The sequence below is a fragment of the Coenobita brevimanus genome, chromosome 99 (assembly GCF_032717465.1).
Source record: "Coenobita brevimanus isolate Jiangsu-jjx chromosome 99, ASM3271746v2, whole genome shotgun sequence".
NCBI lineage: Eukaryota > Metazoa > Arthropoda > Malacostraca > Decapoda > Coenobitidae > Coenobita > Coenobita brevimanus.
Window position 1 is genome coordinate 5,346,322 of NC_137052.1, and position 23,534 is coordinate 5,369,855.

General features: G+C 41.1%; 1 protein-coding gene across 1 annotated transcript in view; it reads left to right on the plus strand.

Annotated features, from left to right (window-relative positions):
- The window catches only part of LOC145414371 (muscle calcium channel subunit alpha-1-like), a 1,622,725-nt gene that overhangs the window by 1,421,122 nt on the left and 178,069 nt on the right, over window positions 1-23,534 (plus strand). Inside the window, exon 38 of the mRNA XM_080283905.1 lies at window positions 1,112-1,249. Coding sequence (XP_080140031.1) covers window positions 1,112-1,249 — 138 coding nt within the window. The remainder of the gene's footprint in view (window positions 1-1,111; window positions 1,250-23,534) is intronic.

Here is a 23,534-nt window from a genome sequence, read left to right on the forward strand (position 1 = left end):
GAGGAGAGTGTATGTGAATGAGGTTGAAGGGGGGAGAGGGAGGGGGAGACCAAGGAGGAGATGGAGGGATGGAGTGGAGTGGTATATGAGAGAGGAGGTGTGAGCTGGGAGCAAGGCAGTGAAATGGCGGGGTACAGGGCAACATGAAAGTGATTTGTTTGTAGCCAGCCCATACAGGATTAAGACATCCGGCAATAGATAGATGGACAGATAGGTGGGACAGTCCCTTCCAACATTACAGTGATGAATCAAACAAGAGTTGTCACAGCATGCATAACAATTAAAAACAACTGGGAAACCGATTTAACAAGAAACGTTTATTTACCACCCCAGAAATAATCAGGAAAATAGAACAGACTTATCAGGAGGAAGAACTGATTTTGTAAGGTGCTTTTACTGCTTACAGTAAAGCATATGTTTAGCAAATGAGCAAAGAAGAGCATCTCTCTGGTGGTAGTTTCCCTTCCATATCAGTTGCCTCATCAAACTCCACCCTACCACACTTGTGAGTGGGTTGTGGGTGGGAGGTGTGGGTGGGGTGTTAGACTCACTCCTGCTTACCCACGGCTTGCTCGCTAGCAACCAGACGCCTGCTTTTTAAATGGGAGCAATATTAGGGATAATTTTACGTATTACTATACTGGTGTATCATTCAGTTATGGCTCAGATATGCCAAAATCTGGATATTCCAAACATATAATAGAGCTTCCATTGTACTGAAAAATGCACTCCAGGCCAAGGAAATACCATGTGAAACCACTCAGGTGGTAATACTAAAATAGCATTTGTGTTGAGATTTACAGACAGGATGATGAAGGTAAAGATGTCAGGTTTTGAAGAGGTTAATGGAGACCATTTCTAACTTTCATTACAAATAGTGGCTGCAAAACAACAGAATCATCCGGGGGATAACAGGAATAAAGTATGTCATCAGACTGTAAAAATTAAGGCTCATTTATCATTGTCTAGTACATTGAAAGGTAGATGACCAGCTGTCTCCCTACTACAGTATTTATAATTTACACTATTAGCTGTAATTTTATTGGCAATTTTTAATGTTTTATGGATAGTTTTGTGCATGTCGATGATAAATGCTCATTTTTCCTTCCAGTCGAAGATGATGTGACTGTGGGGAAGTTTTATGCTACCTTTCTTATTCAAGATTACTTTAGGAGATTTAAGAAGAAGAAGCAAGAAATCAAGGAACAAATTGATAAGGATGCTTCTAATACAGTTACACTTCAGGCTGGTAAGTTATAGTTTGATATGGAATAAAGTTTATACATACAGTGGAATCTCCTAAACTGCGGCTTCATGGTACCGAGCACATATCGCGATTTGAGAATTCTGCAGTTTAGAAATAACTAATATTATGACAAAAATTACTTATGGGTCTGTCATCTCAAAAAAATTGCCACTCTTACCCCACACCAACATCAAACTGGTCACCAGCAAACACTTAACAACCTTGAAATGAAATTAGTAAAACTTATTTAATGGGAATGAGCAATATTGTAAGGTTCTTGATTCTGCCTGATGACATTGTTTGAATGGACGGGGGAGGGGGAAAGGGTTCTGAGGCTTGAGGCAGACTATGGCCATTCAGCACAAGGTAAGTATGCTGCTGCCTCATCAGCCTCCCTCAGGAAAAGTCCAGTGTGGAGACAGTGGAAGCTGTTTCATTGTCGTCTTCAGCTGCTTCTTTGTCCAGCTAGACGCGCTGACCTGAGGTAATGGTGACGTTTATTACATGAGGCATCAGAGTAGGATCACTTTTTATGCAGCATCTGCATATTTCATGTAATTTCTGCGATTTACTGATGTTGCTAACTGCTGCATGATAATGCCGCATGTTATGAATCATTGATTAAAAATCACATGAAATAGGAGATTCCACTATATATATTGATATACTGTATATGTGATGCCCCTATGGTTGTTCAACATATATATATGGATGGATGATATGGATGGATGATGAGAGAAATAAAAACGTAAGTAGTAGCGAAAGGGTTGGCGTTGGTAATGAATGGTGGTGGATGGAATATCTCTAATTTGTTGTGTGTTTGTGATGCAGTGTTACCTGCAAGTACTGGACAAGAGCTTGATAGAGTAGTGCAGAGTTGGCTGATGTCTGTGAATGATGTGCCTTGAGAGTAAATGTAGAAAAGAGTAAAGTGATGATAATCGAGAGAGACGGTGACTCCCAGTGTGATGTTACAGTGAATAGAGAGAGACTGGAATTGGTGACAGAGTTCAAATACCTGGGTACAGCAATAGAAAAGAGAGGAAAATTTGTAAAAGAAATGGAAAGTAGAGTGGCACAAGGAAGGAAAGTAGTTGGTGCTATGAAGGCCTTGATAAGAAAAAGAGGCTTGAGTGTTGCTGCTGCACGAGGCATACATGAAGGAGTGTTAGTACCAGCTTTAACATATGGATGTGTGACTATGGTGTGGCATGAAAAAGAAAAGTCAAGAGTGAGAGCAGTGGAGATTGGACTGCTGAGGAATGTATGTGGAGTACAGAGAGTGGGTAGGATACAAAATAATGTGATTCATGAAAGATGTGGAGTGAGGAAGTCTGTGGACACCAGAATCGAAGAGTGTGTGCTGAGATGGAATGGTCATGTGGAGAGAATGGTTAACAATAGAAAGGTGAAAAAGGTGTACCTGGGCAAATTTGAAGAAGGTAGGAGATGAGGTAGGCCAAGGAGAAAGTAGAGGGATATGGTGGATGAGATTGTGAAGAAAAGAGGTATGGAAGTTGGTGAGGTGAGGGAACCGACAACAGATCGAGCTTGCTGGATGAATGTTGTGAGAAGAAGCGCATAATCAGGGATTTGGCACCCCTTTTAAATATGACAGGGTTCGAATTGACTCTACTGGGTACGTTTATGTGAAGCTACAGAATGTGGTGAAAGTTTTTGGCGTATCAGATAGAGCCAGGATTCCAGGGGAAGAGTGAATGGAAGCATGGCCCGCTGGAGTGGGCAAACTTGGCCTCTCTGGAAGTTGCAACTCCTCACCCTGGACCTAGGGTGGGAATGGAGGTCTGGATGATGATGGTGTTGATGATATACAGTCAACCCCCGCTATTTGCGGGATCGCTACTTGTGGGTTCACATATTCGTGGATTTTTCTGGGAAATTATTTCAAGATATTTGCTGCTTTTCCCAGTGCATCAGCTGTTCCTAGTGGTTCATGAGTGATTTTTTTTAAAGTTTTCTGTAAGAAGTACTGTCCTATATACAGTAGTTGAACCGTGCAGTTACCCTGTATAGGTATGTGCTGTTAAGCACATGGCAAACTTTGTCACCATCGCATGGAGAGTACAGTACACTGTACCCAGGAGGGCTTGTGTATCATCATCCTATACTGTCTTATTAGGATGCATTAATTTGCAGGTGTTATTGTGCATTAGTAGGTAATAGAAAAAACATTTAAAATCAGTGATTCCACTGGTAGGTTTGGGCTATTCGCAGAATTCAGCATTCGCAGACTGTCGTGGTACATAACCCCACAAATAGTGGAGCCTGACTGTTTTATTTTCTCGAAGGCTCCAACATGCTTACATGCGTCAGCCTTGGTCACCTAATGGCGGCTCTCCATGCTGCTTGATCTCTAGCAGCCTTCCTGTTTAGTCCCTTAACCCTGAGGTCACACTAAATGACCTTGTCTTAGGTCTTTTTTGGTCTACCCCTCACAACCCCATCCCTGATATCAATTCTTCTCACTTTTTGCATCCAGTGATCACCCTCCATCCTCTCCACATGTCCAAACCATCTCAATCTACCTCTCCTCATCACAACACCAATACACTCCAGTCCCATTCTACCTCTCAACCCTTCCATATTAAACCTAGTCCCCCAAGGCCTTGCACTCACGGCTGCATTGCACATCCATCTAATCATTGTCATTTCTGTATGTTTGAGCCTGTGAATATCCTCTTCCTTTATTGCCCAGGTCTCACTACCATACAGCATTACAGTCCTAACACTTTCTGCATACAAAGATCCATTAGCATGTAGGGAGATGCCCCTTAATGTCAGGAGAGGCAACAGCTCCCTGAACTTCTTCCAACCACTTCTCACCCTAGCAACAGAGCTAGCTCCACCCCAACCTCCACCACATAACATGTCTCCCAAATAACGAAACTCTTCCACACACTCAAAAGACTCACCAGCAAATTCAATCTTTTCCCACCTGACAATCTCCACCTGCTCTCCCTGAAATGCTTCACACATAAAATCAGCGTTATCTTGCAGTCTCCCTTTAATACCACTACATCTGTTATGCACCCACATATCACGAACACTGCACAATATGGAATTACTTCCCACACCGTTATGGCGAATCGCACATGGCCACTCTCCCTCTTTTTTGATAGTACTGCCCCCACCCCTAGAATCCGTTACTTTTGTTTTATCTGCATTTACTCTTAAGCCCTTGTGCCCCATACCATCTCTCCACTTCCTATATCTTTCCTTCGCCTCCCTTTCATTCTCTGCAACCAACACCAAATGAGCATACAACATCTTCCTCAGTAGTCCAATTCTGAAGTCATGTGAGAGTACTTCAAGTATTATGATGACCAACAGGGGGCTCAAGACTGACCCTGATGCACATCAACATTCAGAGAAAACACATCCCTCAAATCTCCATTCACCCTTACCTGGGTTTGAACACACACATACATGGCCATGACGACCCTAACCAGCCATTCCTCGATCCCAAGCTTTCTCATTGCCCACTTCACCACCTCTCTAGGGACTCTGTCAAAGGCCTTCTCCAAATCAACAAAAACAAGGTACAGTTCCCTTTTTCTTTCCTATATATTTTTCCTGAAGCTGTTGAACAAAGAATATGGCATCCGTGGTCCCCCTGCCTGGCATAAACACAAACTGCATCTCATCAGTATTCACTCTTTCTCCAATCATACCTTCTAGAACTCTTTCCATTACCTTCATTATCTGGTCTAAAAGCTTTATGCCTTTATAATTTCCCCTTTCCTGGGCATCATCCTTCCCCTTGTACACATTTACTATTACACTCTTCAGCAAATCATCTGGGATAACTCACTCATATATGAGGTGCTACCCAAAAGTTCCAGTAATTAGAATATTGTAGAAAAATAAGTTACCTTACCTCCTAGTTCTCACTGTTGCCTTTGAAATATTCCCCTTGGGCACGTATACAGTGGTCCCAGCATTTTTTCCATGAGTCCATGCATCCCTGGAAGGCTTTAGGCATGATGGTCTTGAGCATCTCCTGTGATTCTGTCTGGATCTCCTCAATCAAGTCAAGTCGACGCCCTTTCAGTCGTAATTTCAGCTTGGGAGATAGGAAGATGTCGCAGGGGGGGAGGTCAGGCGAATAGGGTGGGTGGTGGAATGACTACTGTGTTAGTGGAAGCCAGGAACTGCCGGGCAACTTTTAATGTGTGGGCGGGGATGTTGTCATGATGTAGGACCCAGTCCTTGTTCTCCCACTATTCTGGACGTTTGCAGCAGATGTTCTCCCTCAGATGCTGCAAAACTTCACAGAAAAACTTTCCACTGACAGATTGACCGGGTGGGACAAATTCCTTGTGAACAATCCCTTGGATATCGAAGAAAACAATCAACATTAGCTTGACATTGCTGCAAACTTGACGTGCTTCTTTCGGCGTCGGTGAATTGGGAGACTTCGAGTGTGATGACTGCTGCTTTGTCTCGGGGTCATAACCATAAACCCATCACCAGTTATGACCGTAGAGATGAAGGTGGCATCATCTCTGACCTGATTCTTGAGCTCCCTGCAAACTGCAACATGATGTGCCTTCTGCTCATCACTCAGTAGTCTTGGCACAAATTTTGCAGCAATGTGTCTCGTGCCCAATACGTCTGACAAAATGCATTGCACACTCCTGTACGACAGTCCAGTAATATCACAAACATGATGGATAGTTCATCTGTGATCTGCAAGGATAACCTGACAAACTTTTCTGATGTTTTCTGGTGGTGTTGCTGTTGACGGTTGTCCAGAACAGTCATCATCTTTGACGGACGTTCGTCCTTCCTTGAGCCGCGTGTACCAGAAAAATGTTCTGCTTTGAGACATGGCATTGTCAACAAAGGCTTGCTGAAGCAACCGCTGAGTTTCTGCAGCCGTCTTGTTGATCTTGAAGCAGAACTTGATGCAGGTTCTTTGTTCCGTGAGGTCCACCATTGCAAAACCACCAAACCACCTACACACCACATAACAATAGTAAGTGTAGCTCAACAACACATCCGCTCACAGACACGGCCAGGGCCACGCTGACACACAAGGGGTGCTGCTGACTCCTCCTAGTGGCAAAAGGCAAAACTGCAAATGGTTGGCTCCCTCTGTTCAGGTTATTGGAACTTTTGCAGAGCACCTCGGATAATTGTGTTTATCTTGTCAGTGACTAAACTTGCTCCTGTATCTCCTGAGGTTTTCAAAATTTCAGCAGTCAACACAGAGACACCTGCTGCCTTCCCCAACTACATTCTGCCTATTGCCCCGCTCACAGCAGCAGCATCAATCAAAGGCCAGGGGCCAAACGCTGGATTTGCTGGCTCCAAGCCTTCCCTGTCCCAATCATACCCCTCATTCAACAACTGGGTGTAATGCTCTCTCCATTCATCTTTAATATCCCCACTGTTCACCACAACCCTTCGTTCATCATTCTTCTTCACACACTGCTCACCTGTGATATTCCTATTCTCCCTCTTCATCTGATTTGCCATCTTAAAAATCATATTCTTCCCCTCCACACGATTTAGGTTGTCAAGTACAAGTCTCTGTGACTCAGGCTTTGCCCAGTAACCCTCTTTTCTAGCCCTGCACATGGCAGCCAAGTATTCCTTTTTGTTACCATCCTTCTTCCATAATCAGAAAACCCTTCTTTCTCTTTAACTGCAGGTTCTACACCCTCATCCCACCACCAAGTCACTTTATGTCTTGGTGGGCCTCTTTTCCATCCACATGGTGAATCAACAACTCTCAAGACATTGGTTGTGAGGCTCTGTACTGTTCATTAACACTTCTGTCCATGTCTCCCTGGTCAGCCAAGATTCTCCTCATCTTGCAATAGAAGGCATCCATTACTGCTTGGTGTTTCAACTTCCATATTTTCCTCCTAGATGCATAGTTACTCTTTTTCATCACCTGCTCCTTAACCTGTCCCGTCTGGCAGATGTTGTCGCTAGTACTTCCCACAGCTGGTCATTCCCGACAAAAATTGGCAAAATCGTCTGTTTGTAAACCTTCATATCTCAGTCAATACTTAACCATATATAACAAACAAGGTCTCATATTACTCACCAGTCGTTCAACTTCAAGCTGATTGCATCAGATGGTCCATGAAGAGTGTGGATGGAGAGTGAGTGAGTGGGGAATGAGGGCAATTTTTGTTGTTTTATCGCCGGTGTCCGTATGCGTGGTGGAGGTTCGGTAACACAACCAAATTTTACAGTAGCCCTCCACAACACTCTGATAACACTTCCAGGAGACCAAAATCCACTACAAACACTGTTTATGTGAACATTTTTCCATAATCAGTTATACTTGGTGCAGGTAGGCTGGTCACTGTAGCAACAACCTTGAACTCAGGTTGTCCCGTCCACCTCCACCACCACCACCACCACCACCACCACCACCACCACCACCACCACCATCCCACCCTACAGACAGACAGACAGACACTCTCTCTCTCTCTCTTTCTGTCTGTCTGTCTGTCTGTCTCTCTCTCTCTCACACACACACACACACACACACACACACACACACACACACACACAGTAGGACAGGTGGTGCAGGAGAAAAACATTCATGTGTGTAAAAGTAAACTAGATAAATGTGGATATGGAGACAGGACAACACGAGCATCGCTCAATTCCTGTATACTACAAATAGGTAAATACAAATAGGTAAATACACACACACACACGGAGGAGGAAGAGAAGGTTAGATCTGTGAGACTCGAGAAAGACACAAACCTGGTAAGAGGAATATTAGGCAAGATTGATCCCGAAGGAGACAAGTGGGTAAAAGAAATTGAAGAAGTAAGGAGAATAGGGCCTTACAAGAAAGGGGAAACATGACCAATAAGAGTCAAGTTGTCAGCAGAAAGTGTAGTAGGTGATATACTTAAAGTGACCTGGAAATTGAGCAGAGGCAGAGATGGAAAATATTATAATAAGAAAAGATCTGAATGAAGAAGAAAGAGAAGTTTTAAATTCATTGAAGGAAGAAGTAAAGGAAAAAAATGATAAGAGGACAGAGGAAGAATGTAATACTTTTTTTTGGAGAGTAATGGATATGAAAATAAGGAAGTGGTATTTAAGGAAATAGAAGTGAAGGAAACTAAGGGGGATGGCTGTGAAAGACCAGAAGTTGAGGAAGTGATACTGACGGAGAGTAGGAGAGAAGAGGGTATAAAAAACATCAAAAATAATTTGAAGGTGATATATACTAATGTTGATGGTTTAATATCGGCAAGGCTTGAAATTAACGATTTCTTGAGAGAACATGAACCTCATGTCATGTGCTTTGTAGAGACCAAATTACAAGATGATATTAATGTTCATTTGGGAGATGGTAAATACAAACTGTGGAGAAAAGACAGAAAAGAAAAAACAGGAGGAGGAGTGATTATAGCAGTGAAGAACAACATAAATGTAGATACCGTGGAAATTGGGGAAGACAGGGCTGAAGTGATATATATTAGAAACTGGAGAGAATTATTAAGAGAGATATGGCGGTAGTGTATGTTCCCCCTAAGACGAGAACATGGAATGATGACGAATACCAGAAGATGTTGTCAGATATGGCTTGCTATTTACAAAAAATAATTGAGAAAGTAATAATATAATTTTGGTGGGTGACTTTAACTGTAAAGAGGTGAACTGGGAGGAATGGTACTCAGGAGGCGGCGAGGATTCATGGGGCACTATGTTATTAAATATAATAATGAATAATGTGATGACGCAATGGGTCAAAGAAGAGACACGGTTTCGAGTTGAGGACACACCAGCAAGGTTAGATTTACTGTTTACCAAAGAACCCAATGTAATAAAATCAGTGAAATATCTCTGTCCAATAGGAAAAAGTGATCATGTGGTCACTGAGTTCCAGATGATAATAGGGAATGTCGAGCCAAGAGATGAGCTTCATAGACAGGGAAAATACATCTTTGGGAAAGCAAATTTTACAGGATTGAGAAACTTTTTTGAAAATGCGGATTGGAGAAAATTCAGAGAAACAAGAGAGATACAGGGGAAGTGGGATATCTTTCTAGACCTCTATAATTTGGGAGTGGAAAAATTTGTACCAAGAGTAGGAGGGAAAGAAAACAGGAAAAAGGAGTGGTTTAATAGAAGGTGTATGATAGCAAAAAAAAGAGAGAGATAAGGCGTAGAACAATTGGAGAAAGAGAGGTAACAACAGAACAAAGGAAGAATATAAAAGAATTAGAAATGAATACACAAGAATACGTAGAGAAGAAGAAAGGAATTTTGAAAAAGGTATAATAGACAAATGCAAGGATGATCCCAAACTGTTTTATAGATTTGTTAATGGCAAACTGAAACAAAAGGAAGGAATCACCAAATTGAAAGTAAAAGGGGAGGTCTATAAAGATGCAGCAATACAAGCTGAAATAATGAACAAATGTTTTCAATCGGTTTTCACTAATGAAAAAGAGTTTGTGGAAGGGGAGGGAGTGACTAGAAATGTACTGGTGATAAAAGATATAAAAGTGGAGGTACAGGAAGTGTGTAAATTACTGGAAACTCAAGATGTAAGGAAAGCCCCAGGACCTGGTGGAATTTCTAATTGGGTACTGAAAGAATGCAGAGAACAACCGTCGGATAAAATTCACAATTTAATCCTGTGTTCTCTGGAAGAGTAGAAAGTGCCACAAGAATGGAAGAGGGCAATTGTGGTACCAATCTATAAGGGAGGAAACAGGGAAGAACCCCTGAATTATAGACCAGTGTCTTTAACCAGCATGGTCGCGAAATTGTGCGAGAGAATCCTGAAAGACAGATGGATAAAATATCTAGAAGAAATGAATATTTTGGCTGAATGTCAGTTTGGATTCAGAAGTGGAAGGTCATGTGTTTCTAATTTGTTGAGATTTTACTCTAGAGCGATTGACGTGGTACAGGAGAGAGATGGTTGGGTGGATTGTGTGTACTTTGACTTAGAGAAGGCCTTTGACAAGGTACCTCACAAGAGACTAATGTGGAAACTAGAATATATAGGAGGACTGAAGGGGAAACTTCTGGAATGGATAAGAGACTTTTTGAGAGACAGACAAATGAGGACAGTAATAAAGGATAGGATGTCTGGATGGAGGGAAGTAACAAGTGGAGTCCCTCAAGGCTCGGTGTTGGCGCCAGTAATGTTCCTGATTTACATAAATGATATGGTAGATGGAGTGAACAGTTATGCAAGACTGTTTGCTGATGATGTAAAGATCTTGAGGAAGGTAGAGGTTGAGGAGGATTGTAAAATGCTGCAGGAGGATCTGGATACGTTACATGATTGGAGCTGGACATGGGAAATGAAATTTAATGTAAAGAAATGTAAAATATTGGAAATGGGTAAAAGTACCAGGAGGCCATCACTGAATTATTTGTTGGGTAATGAATTAATCACAAAAATGAGAGAAGAGAAAGATTTGGGAGTGCTGGTCCAAAATAGTTTGTCACCAGAAAAGCACATTAACAAGATAGTTGGAGAGACTTATAAACTCTTAACTAACATAAGAGTAGCATTTCATTATATGGATGAGGAGATGATGAAAAAATTGATAGTGGCCATGATCCGCCCCAGGTTAGAATATGCAGCGGTAGTGTGGTCCCCACACAAAAAGAAAGATATAAACAAGATTGAGAGAATACAAAGAACAGCAACCAAGATGGTCCCCAGTCTGGCAGACCTGTCATACAGAGAGAGGCTGGAAAAGCTGGATTTGCCTTCCTTAGAGGAAAGGAGAAAGAGGGGAGACATGATTGCAGTGTTCAGGACCATGGTGGGAGTAGATAAAATTGACAAAGAAGATCTGTTTGTATGGGATAAGAGAGCAACAAGAGGACACGGAATGAAATTGAAAAAGTCAAGCTGCTTGAAGGATATCAAGAAATATAGCTTTCCTTACAGAAGTATAGACTTATGGAATAGCCTGGACAAAGAGATCGTCCAGTCTAAAAACTTAAACGAGTTTAAAGCTAAATTTGACATATTGAGAAACAGCGATGAAAACCCACGAGCATAGCACATTCCGTGTATATCACAATTAGGTATATTAGGTAATACATAAATATTTGGAACGACTTAGACGAAGAGGTGGTGCATGAGAAAAACATTCATGTGTGTAAAGGTAGACTTGATAAATGTGGATTTGGAGACAGGACAACACGAGCATTGCTCAATTCCTGTATACTACAAATAGGTAAATACAAATAGGTAAATACACACACACACACACACGCACACACACACACAGACAATAGTGAAAGGGCATATAAGAATTACAAACAGGCAAGAAACGATTATACAAGAATAAGGAGGGAAGCCCAAAAACAGTTTGAGGAGGATATCATAAATAAAAGTAGTGATCAACCGAAGCTATTTTACAGCTACATCATAAGCAAAACCAAAGTAAAAGATATAGTACAATCCATTATGGATGAGGGAATCACCTATACACAAGAGAAAGATATTTGTGAAGCACTAAATAAGAATTTCCAATCAGTTTTTACAGAAGAAAAAAATTTCGAGAGGGACTATGTGGAACATGCATGCCCACACATACTACCAGATATACAAATATCAGAAAAAGTAATACAGGAGGAGTTAAGTAAATTAGACAGAGGAAAAGCAAATGGTCCTGATCAAATTTCATGTTGGGTGCTACGAGAATGTGCAAAGGAGTTAAGTAAACCTTTATTTTTAATTTTCAAGAAATCCTTGAGTCAAGGTAAACTACCTGCTATTTGGAAGAAAGCAAATATTGTCTCCTTATTCAAGAAAGGGAATAGACAAAATCCACTCAACTACTGACCAGTATCATTGACCAGTGTTGTAAGCAAGGTATTAGAAAAGCTTATAAGAAAAGCTTGGGTAAATCATCTTGAAGAACACAATATGATAACAGAAAGACAGTTTGGTTTCAGAAAAGGAAAATCATGTGTTACTAATCTGTTGAGCTACTATGACAAAGTAACAGACACAATACAGGAAAGAGAAGGATGGGTTGACAGTATCTATTTCAAGAAAGCATTTGACACAGTACCACACCAAAGACTTTTATGGAAACTGTACCATCAAGGAAGAATTCGAGGCAAACTGTTTTGTTGGATGCATGATTTTCTCTTAAAAAGAGAAATGAGAACACTACTAAGGGGAAACTACTCATCATGGAAAGAAGTGACCAGTGGAGTACTACAGAGCTCAGTGCTGGCACCAATCATGTTTTTAGTGTATATAAATGATATAGAGAATAACACTGGAAATGAAAGTTATCTAAATATGTTTGCAGATGATGCAAAAATACAAAGGAGAATTACTAACACAGACTCTTGTAAAGACCTACAAGAAGAATTAAGTAAACTTCATGAATGGAGTAGTACATGGCAAATGGAATTCAGTGTGGACAAGTGTCATGTAATCAAGTTTGGTAAAAGTGGAAAAAGACCTGATTGGGATTATACGTTAGGAAATAAAACCCTACACACATCAGAAAGAGAGAAGGACCTAGGTGTGATTATCAATAACAGACTATCTCCGGCTGACCACATCAGTGAGAAGGTATGAAACATGTATACACTGCTTGCAAATATGAGAATAGCATTCACATACATAAATGAAGACATGCTAAGAAGGATAATAACATCATTCATCAGACCAACCCTGGAGTATGCATCAGTAATCTGGAGTCCTCATCTCAAAAAACATATAGACAAGATTGAAAAAGTTCAAAGGGCCGCTACAAGATGGATACCAAGCTTAAGGGATCTAAGCTACGAAGAAAGACTAAATAAACTGAATATACCAACACTACAGGAGAGAAGGAAAAGCGGTGACATGATAATGCTATATAAATGCATATCAGGGAAGGAGAAAATAGACATAAATGATTACTTAACATATGGGGAAGCATCAGCAAGAGGACACTGCAAAAAACTGCATAAGAAGAGAGGTGATAAAGACGTGAGGAAATTCAGTTTCCCAAACAGAGCAATTGATCTGTGGAATGCACTACCGAATGAAATAGCGTGTGCCAAAACAATTCACAAATTTAAGGATATGTACGATAAATATGGTTTAAGACACGGGACAGTAAATGCTTGACTCATTCCTGTAAAGATACAATTAGGTAAGAACAATTAGATAAGAACACACACACACACACACACACACACACACACACACACACACACACACACACACCAATTGGAGAAAGAGAGGTAACGACAGAACAAAGGAAGAATATAAAAGAACAAGAAATGAATACACAAGAATACTTAGAGAAGAAGAAAGGAATTTTGAAAAAGGTATAATTGACAAATGCAAGGATGAACCCAAACTGTTCTATAGATTTGTTAATGGCAAACTGAAACAAAAGGAAGGAATCACCAAGCTGAAAGTAGAAGGAGAGGTCTTTAAGGATGCGGCAATGCAAGCAGAAATAATGAACAAACGTTTCCAGTCAGTTTTCACTAAAGAAAAGGAGCTTGTGGAAGGGGAGGGAGTGATTAGAAATGTTCCGGTGATGAAAGATATAAAAGTGGAGGTACAGGAAGTGTATAAATTACTGGAAACTCAAGATGTAAGGAAAGCCCCAGGACCTGATGGAATTTCTAATTGGGTACTGAAGGAATGCAGAAAACAACTGGCGGATAAAATTCACAGTTTAATCGTATGCTCACTGGAAGAGGGGAAAGTGCCAAAAGAATGGAAGAGGGCAAATGTGGTACCAATTTACAAGGGAGGAAACAGGGAAGAACCCCTGAATTATAGACCAGTGTCTCTAACCAGCATGGTCGCAAAATTGTGTGAGAGAATCCTGAAAGACAGATGGATAAAATATCTGGAAGAGATGAATATTTTGGCTGAATGTCAGTTTGGATTCAGAAGTGGAAGGTCATGTGATTCTAACTTGTTGAGCTTTTACTCAAGAGCGATTGATGTGGTACAGGAGAGAGATGGTTGGGTGGATTGTGTGTACTTAGACTTAGAGAAGGCCTATGACAAGGTACCTCATAAGAGACTAATGTGGAAACTAGAATATATAGGAGGACTAAAGGGGAAACTTCTGGAATGGATGAGAGACTTTTTGAGAGACAGACAAATGAGGACAGTAATAAAGGAAAAGATGTCTGGATGGAGGGAAGTAACAAGTGGAGTCCCTCAAGGCTCAGTGTTGGCGCCAGTAATGTTCCTGATTTACGTAAATGATATGGTAGATGGAGTGAACAGTTATGCAAGTCTGTTTGCTGTTGATGTAAAGATCTTGAGGAAGATAGAGGTTGAGGAGGATTGTAAAATACTGCAGGAGGATTTGGATAGGATACACAATTGGAGCCAGACGTGGGAAATGAAATTTAATGTAAAGAAATGTAAAATATTGGAAATGGGTAAAAGTACCAGGAGACCATCACTGAATTATTTGTTGGGTAATGAATTAATCACAAAAATGAGAGAAGAGAAAGATTTGGGAGTGCTGGTCCAAGATAGTTTGTCACCAGAAAAGCACATTAACAAGATAGTTGGAGAGACTTATAAACTCTTAACTAACATAAGAGTAGCATTTCATTATATGGATGAGGAAATGATGAAAAAAGTGATAGTGGCCATGATCCGCCCCAGGTTAGAATATGCAGCGGTAGTGTGGTGCCCACACAAAAAGAAAGATATAAACAAGATTGAGAGAATACAAAGAACAGCAACCAAGATGGTCCCCAGTCTGACAGACCTGTCATACAGAGAGAGGCTGGAAAAGCTGGATTTGCCTTCGTTAGAGGAAAGGAGAAAGAGGGGAGACATGATTGCGATGTTCAGGACCATGGTGGGAGTAGATAAAATTGACAAAGAAGAACTATTTGTATGGGATAAGAGAGCAACAAGAGGACATGGAATGAAATTGAAAAAGTCAAGCTGCTTGAAGGATATCAAGAAATATAGCTTTCCTTACAGAAGTATAGACTTATGGAATAGCCTGGACAAAGAGATCGTCCAGTCTAGAAACTTAAACGAGTTTAAAGTTAAATTCGACTTATTGAGAAACGGCGACGGAAACCCACGAGCATAGTACATTCCGTGTATATCACAATTAGGTATATTAGGTAAATACTTAAATATTTGGAACGACTTAGAGAAATAGGTGGTGCATGAGAAAAACATTCATGTGTGTAAAGGTAGACTTGATAAATGTGGATATGGAGACAGGACAACACGAGCATTGCTCAATTCCTGTATACTACAAATAGGTAAATACACACACACACACACACACACACACACACACACACACACACACAAACCAAATTGTTTTATAGATTTGTCAATGGCAAATTGAAACAAAAGGAAGGAATCACTAAACTGGAAGTAGAAGGAGAGGTCTATAAAGATGTGGCAATGCAAGCTGAAATAATGGAGAGATGTTTCTAGTTGGTTTTCAGTATTGAAAGGGAGTTTGTGGAGGGGGAGGGAGTGACTAGAAATGTAGTGATAAAAGATTTAAAAGTGGTAGTGCAGGAAGTGTATAAATTACTGGAAACTCTAGATGTAAGGAAAGCCTCAGGACTGGATGGAATCTCTAAGTGGGTAGTGAAGGAATGCAAGGAACAACTGGCGGATAAGATTCACAGTTTAATTGTGTGTTCTCTGGAAGAGGGGAAGGTGCCTCAGGAATGGAAGAGGGCAAATGTAGTACCAGTTTATAAGGGAGGAAACAAGAAAGAACCCCTGAATTATAGACCAGTATTCCTAACCAGCACGGCTCTCAAAATTGTGCGAGAGAATCCTGAAAGATATATGGATAAAATATCTGGAGGAGATGAATATTTTGGCTGAAAGTCAGTTTGGGTTCAGAAATGGAAGGTCATGTTTTTCCAAGTCATTAAGCTTTCACTCAAGAGCAATTGACGTTCTACAGGAGAGAGACGGTTGGGTGGATTGTGTGTATTTAGATTTGAAGAAGGCCTTCGATAAGGTACCTCATCAGAGACTAATGTGGAAATTAGAGCATATTGGAGGACTGAAGGGAAACCTCTTGGAATGGATGAGAGACTTCCTGAGAAAGACAAATGAGGACAGTGTTAAAAGACAGGATGTCTGGATGGAGGGAAGTAACAAGTGGAGTCCCACAGGGCTCAGTGTTGGCGCCAGCAGTGTACCTGATTTACGTAAATGATATGGTAGATGGAGTGAACAGTTATGCCAGTCTATTTGCTGATGATGCAAAGATTTTGAGGAAAGTAGAGGTTGAGGATGACTTTAAAATGCTGCAGAAGGATCTGGATGGGATGCAGGATTGGAGCTGGATGTGGGAAATGAAACTCAATGCAAAAAAATGTAAAATATTAAAAATGGGAAAAAGTACCACGAGGCCATCACTGAATTACTGGATGGGTAATGAACCAGTCACAAAAGTGGGAGAAGAGAAAGATTTGAGAATGCTGGTCCAGGATAGTTTGTCACCTGAAAAACACATTAACAAGACAGTTAGAGAGACGTATAAACTCTTTAGTAACATAAGAGTAACATTTCATTACATGGATGAGGATATGATGAAAAAATTGATAGTGGCCATGATCCACCCCAGGTTAGAATATGCAGCAGTAGTGTGATCCCCACACAATATGAAAGATATAAACAAGATTGAGAGAATACAAAGAACCGCAACCAAGATGGTCCCTAGTCTGGCAGATCTGTTGTACAGAGAGAGACTGGAAAAGCTGGATTTGCCTTCCTTAGAAGGAAGGTTAGAAAGGGGTGACATGATTGCAGTGTTCAGGACCATGATGGGAGTAGATAAAATTGACAGAGAAGTTCTGTTTTTATGGGATAAGAGAGTAATAAGAGGACACGGAATGAAAGTGAAGAAGCCAAGCTGCTTGAAAGATATCAAGAAATATAGTTTTCCTTATACAGTAGATGCATAGACCTGTGGAATAGCCTGGACAAATAAATCGTCCAGTCTAAAACGATTTTAAAGCAAAATTAGACTTACTGAGAAACAGAGATGGGACCCCACAAGCGTAGCTCATTTCCTGTATCTCACAATTAAGTAAATACAGTTAGGTAAATACTATCTATCTATCTATCTATAGCCTGACACCCTAATTCTGCAAAGGATGGCCGCAACAAAACTCCTCCAAGTCGCTCTGTCACCCACCATTTGACTACCCTCCCCCCAACTCATCCCCCCCTCCCTCAAATAACTCTCAACTCCATCCCTCCACCTCATCCTCGGTCTACCCCTCCCTCTTCCTCCCTCCACCTCACCTACATACACCCTCTTAGTCAGTCTTTCATTCTCCATTCTCTTCACATGTCCAAACCACCTCAGTGTATTTCTCCTAATCTTCTTAACCACATCCACATCCACACCACAACGTTTCTTCACTTCTTCATTCGTCAACCTGTCCCTCCACGTCACTCCACATGCTCCTGTGAAGTAACTCATTTCCATTGCCCTCACTCTTGACTTGTTCCCCTCTTGCAAGGTCCACGCCTCACTTCCATACATCAGGGTAGGGATCACAATACTATCATGCAGTGACTTCTTAACTTCCATACTCACCTCCCTATTTCTCATCACTGCTTTCAGTGTACCAACAACCTTCCTTCCCTGCTGTACCCTTTCACGCACTTCATCCCCCAAAGTTCCATCCTTACTCATCACACTACCCAAGTACTTGAATGCACTCATATGCTCCATATCCTCACCATCCAACCTCACTGTATATTCTGTGACTTCATTCCTCTCAAACACCATAACTTTACCCTTGTTTACATTAACTTTAAGATTCCACTTCCTACACACTGACCCAAATTCATTCACCAAACCTTGCAACTCCCATTTATCTTCACTCAACAATACTGTATCATCAGCAAACAGCAACACCAGAATCTTCCAAATCTCACCCTCATTCATTAGAGCCACCCCCACATCCACTGCCCTACCTTGCACCTCCATTACAACTCCATCCATGTATATATTAAACAGCCATGGAGACATCACACAACCCTGTTTCAGTCCCACATTGAGATCAAAGAACTCACTCAGCTCACCATGCACTCGCACCGTAGCCCTAGCTCCCTCATACATACTCTTCACAGCACTCAACAATTTCCCCTCCACTCCATATATTCTTAATACCTTCCACATACCTTGCCTATCTGTTCTGTCATTTGCTTTCTCCAAGTCCATGAAGGCAGCATACACTTTCCTTCCCTTCTCTAGATACTTCTCCACTAAACACCTTCAAACAAATATCTGATCTACACACCCTTTTCCCTTCCTAAATCCCCCTTGTTCTTCTCCAACTAGCTCCTCTGTCATATGCCTAACCCTATCAATGCGTATTCTACCATATATTTTTCCAGTCACAATAAGAAGGCAAATACCCCTGTGGTTACCACATACTTCTCTCTCCCCTTTTCCTCTGTATAAAGGAACAATTATACCTGATTTCCAGTCCTCTGGAACCCTTCCCTCTTCCCAAGCCAATCTACACAACTTCCATATCCACTCCACAACAATCTCACCCCCATACCTAAGCATTTCACCACACACTCCATCAATTCCTGGGGCCTTTCCCATCTTGATCTTCTTCATCGCTTCCACTACTTCCACCCTACTGATCTCTTCCTCCCTCCTCTCATTTCTTCTTCTCCCAGCCATTCCCCAACCACTTATACTCGCACTGCTCTCACTCTCTACATTCAACAAATCCTCAAAGTGCTCCTTCCATCTCCTCAATTTCTCTCTCTTCTCCACCAACAATCTATTATTCCTATCTTTCACTCCCATACTGTTTCCCCTTTCACACTGCCTTACTTTCTTTACCTCCTTCCAAAACAATTTCTTACTCTCCCTCCATTTCACACTCAGATTCCTCCCAAACTCTTTATCCACTTTCTTCTTACTCTCCTTCACCAGTCTCTTAACCTCCCTTCTCATGGTCACATATACCTCTCTCTTCTCTCTCTCATCTTCTCGCCTACCTCTACTCGCTAACCATTCACTATGTGCCTTCTTCTTTTGTTCCACAGCTCGTTTCACCTCATCATTCCACCATGCTGTCCCTTGCACACCCTTGCATCTCCTCCTCATTCCACAAACCGCCTAGGTAAATACAGACACACAAAATGTGTGTGCACGAAATATTTTAGGAAAGTGTTACTGAAGGTACTGTACACACATGAATAGACTGTATCTTTATTTTGTGCAATGAGAAGAAGTTATAGGTCATTGAAATCAGTGGGATTGAATCCCAGCTTATGTTTTTTCTCCATTCCCACAAAATATCACTATGAAAATCGAAATATGTCGGAACTACTGCGTTGCACCCTCACTTCATGTTTTGTTTATCTCCGTCAGCTGAGTGGAAATGCTGCTTTGTGATTGGCAAACACTTCGTAAGCACATTTTCATAAAGCTGCTGTGCTTGGCTGAGGGATCAAAAGGTTTCTTCTGAGGGAAAGTTGTCTTTCCATGGAAAGGCACACCAAAGGTGCCTTTAAAATTGTTTGAGTATGGGAATTATGTGTGCCATCAAAGGCGCCTTTGACCTGCCGTTCAAAAAGACGCCTTTCATCATCTAGCGCCGTGGCTAAAGGCTTGTTTTGAGTATCCAGCCCCAGGTAATGTGATTTTGTCATAAATACAAATCGTAGGGTATTGGCAGAGTTATAACAGTAACAATGGAAGTAATTAGGCATTTTATTTTTCTTTCTGGCACACTAGTGCAAGCCATGGATTATCGCATTTAATCACTTTAATTAGTATAGTTCATTCTCAAACATTTACACAGGATGGACGAAACAAGCATTGCTCTTTGGTAAACAAGAATGAGCTATTCTTCTATCCAGGCCTGTCCCTTTAATGCGCATGCACGAGTCTCTTGGCAATATGTTAAATGCTTATATTTACAAAATATTAAATTGCAGATGATACAAGAACTGTCAGTACAAAAGTTGATGCTGACAATATATAATAGACAGGCCATAACATATATAAGAGATCAGCTACAATGTCCAGTAAACCAAATAGAATTTATGCAAGGCATAGTTGTGAAGACCTGACACTTCGGTATCGAGTCTACAATCATAAATTCTAAAGGGAAATCATTCCTGTTGGTTATGATTTTTCTAAATAATATTTCAGTAATTTTAATGGCATATGTCATTACTATATCTCACAGTTCGACACTGGAGTAAAAAATAATTCACGGCTATTAAAATCACGGTAACCAGCAAAAGACTGCTGTAGGACTGAGTCCAGAATGACTCTGCACTCTGAAAGTTCCTTATTTAAACCACGCACTGCCAGACAGACCATCTGAGCTGCCTGTCTCCTGCTCTCTGCCCTGCTGATCTGTTGCCTCTTCATCCCTCTGCATTTATGCATTACTATATCTCACAGTTTGACACTGGAGTAAAAAATAATCCACGGCTATTAACCCTTTAACCGCGGGGTGTCACTTTCGTGACGTTTGGGAGCAAGGGATCATACCGCGGGGCGTCGCTTTTGTGATTCTGTGTTATTTTGAATTCACCCGGGCTTCCAAGTGGGGGCTTATATCATCTATCAGTACTGCCAATGTCCAACACTAGTCAGTACTCCTAATCTCATCTGTACTCCCATCCATTGTTGACAATTTAGCCATTTCTCCCCGTTCTTGACTCCCCTCCCAACCCCCCCTCCATTACCCTATCCTCTCGCCTGCCTGGCCGTGCTACGCTAAGTAAATCTTCCCTGGAATTTTTCACTGATTTCATCCATTGAAATAAGCCCTATGCCCTATTCTTATACCAAATAATATATACAAGAAAGAAATAAGGTAAGTGAGAGTGCCATACACCTGGAATTGGCTAATTATCACCTGACAACACTTCACATGCACTCGTTCACTAATTTTCGCTGTTTTTTTCCCCTTGAAATATGCCGTATAATCTATTTTTGTAATAAATATACATGTAAGGAGGGAAGGGAGAAGCCTAAGTGATATTTACATTCACCTGGAACTACCTAATTTATAATGTATTGTCTAGATTTCCTGCCAATCATTTCAGTGCTATACATAGCTGTTTCAAGAGCGAACATTGGTAGCACTGAATATCCCCTATGTAGGCCTCTACCCCGGCTCTCCGTTATCAGTTTACTCTCATCTTCCGAAGTAGAGGTACGTCCGTTTCTTCTTGCTGACTTCAGGGACTTTTTCACCCCCATGCAAAGGGCCCTGTGACCTTTACCTCCTACTAAACCTCGTGTGGAAAGAGGTAAAGGGCTGACAATTGATAAAAGAGTGACTACGATCTTTCTATTGAGTAAAACAGTGCAAGTGGAATTGTAAATAATGTGTAAATAATGTGTAAACAGCAAGTGAAAGTAATGAATGTAAATATACTTGAACAATGGAAAATAGTTTTATAAGTTACTTCAAGTGACAGTGCATAACACAGTGTAAATAAAATAGAAATGTAAATAACGTAAATAAAATATAGAACGTAAATAGAAATGTAAATGAGGAGTATTATAAGAATACGAGTATATACCCTAGGAGTAATGAAAGTGAAAGTTTCACTCTAGCATGTCTGAATACTATGAGTTATGAGAGTGAAGATGAAAGTGACATTCACTCTCAATGCTAGTATACAGGACGAGAAAGTGAATGCTACGTATTTTACTGAAAGAAATTGAATCCCTACAGTGACAATAAACTAATACTACTGAAGGAAACTTATGGATAAAGACTGTAGATATATATAAGTGTTATATAGTAATAGAAATATAAAGTGTGAGGGGTTTTATGAATAATAAATGACAGAGTACCAAGAGCAAACTAGTGTAAGTGCGACGGTCAGACGCGCTCGTAATTTTCATTGCTTTCACAGTGTTTTTTTTTTGGAGTATGGATCCCAAACTACTTGAAAATCATAGAGTAGTGTTTATAGTGTTAATATCTGGCTCTGGTAATCATTGATAGGGTTAGGCATATGACAGAGGAGCTAGTTGGAGAAGAACAAGGGGGATTTAGGAAGGGAAAAGGGTGTGTAGATCAAATATTTGTTCTAAGATGTTTAGTGGAGAAGTATCTAGAGAAGGGAAGGAAAGTGTATGCTGCCTTCATGGACTTGGAGAAAGCTTATGACAGAATAGATAGGCAAGGTATGTGGAAGGTATTAAGAATAAATGGAGTGGAGGGGAAATTGTTGAGTGCTGTGAAGAGTATGTACGAGGGAGCTAGGGCTACGGTGCGAGTGCATGGTGAGCTGAGTGAGTTCTTTGATCTCAATGTGGGACTGAAACAGGGGTGTGTGATGTCTCCATGGCTGTTTAATATATATATGGATGGGGTTGTAAAGGAGGTGCAAGGTAGGGCAGTGGATGTGGGGGTGGCCCTAATGAATGAGGGTGAGATTTGGAAGCTTCCGGTGTTGCTGTTTGCTGATGATACAGTATTGTTGAGTGAAGATGAATGGGAGTTGCAAGGTTTGGTGAATGAATTTGGGACAGTGTGTAGGAGGAGGAAGCTGAAAGTTAATGTAAACAAAAGTAAAGTTATGGTGTTTGAGAGGAATGAAGTCACAGAGTGTGCAGTGAGGTTGGATGGTGAGGATATGGAGAATGTAGGTGCATTCAAGTACTTGGGTAGTGTGATGAGTAAGGATGGAACTTTGGGGGATGAAGTACGTGAAAGGGTACAGCAGGGAAGAAAGGTTGTTGGTAAACTGAAAGCAGTGATGAGAAATAGGGAGGTGAGTATGGAAGTTAAGAAGTCACTGCATGATGGTATTGTGATCCCTACCCTGACGTATGGAAGCGAGGCGTGGACCTTGCAAGAGGGGAACAAGTCAAGAGTGAGAGCAGTGGAAATGAGTTACTTGAGAGGAGCATGTGGAGTGACGTGGAGGGACAGGTTGATGAATGAAGAAGTGAAGGAACGTTGTGGGGTAGATGTGGATGTGGTTGAAAAGATTAGGAGAAATACACTAAGGTGGTTTGGACATGTGGAGAGAATGGAGAATGAAAGACTGACTAAGAGGGTGTATGTAGGTGAGGTGGAGGGAGGGAGAGGGAGGGGTAGACCGAGGATGAGGTGGAGGGATGGAGTTGAGAGGTATATGAGGGAGGGGGGGTGAGTTGGGGGGAGGGGAATCAAATGGTGGGTGACATAGTGACTTGGAGGCGTTTTGTCTGCGGCCACCCTTTGCGGGATTAGGGCGTCGGGCTATAGATAGATACTGTAGATAGATAGGTAATCATATTACGGGTTGTCGGGAAGTGTAAAA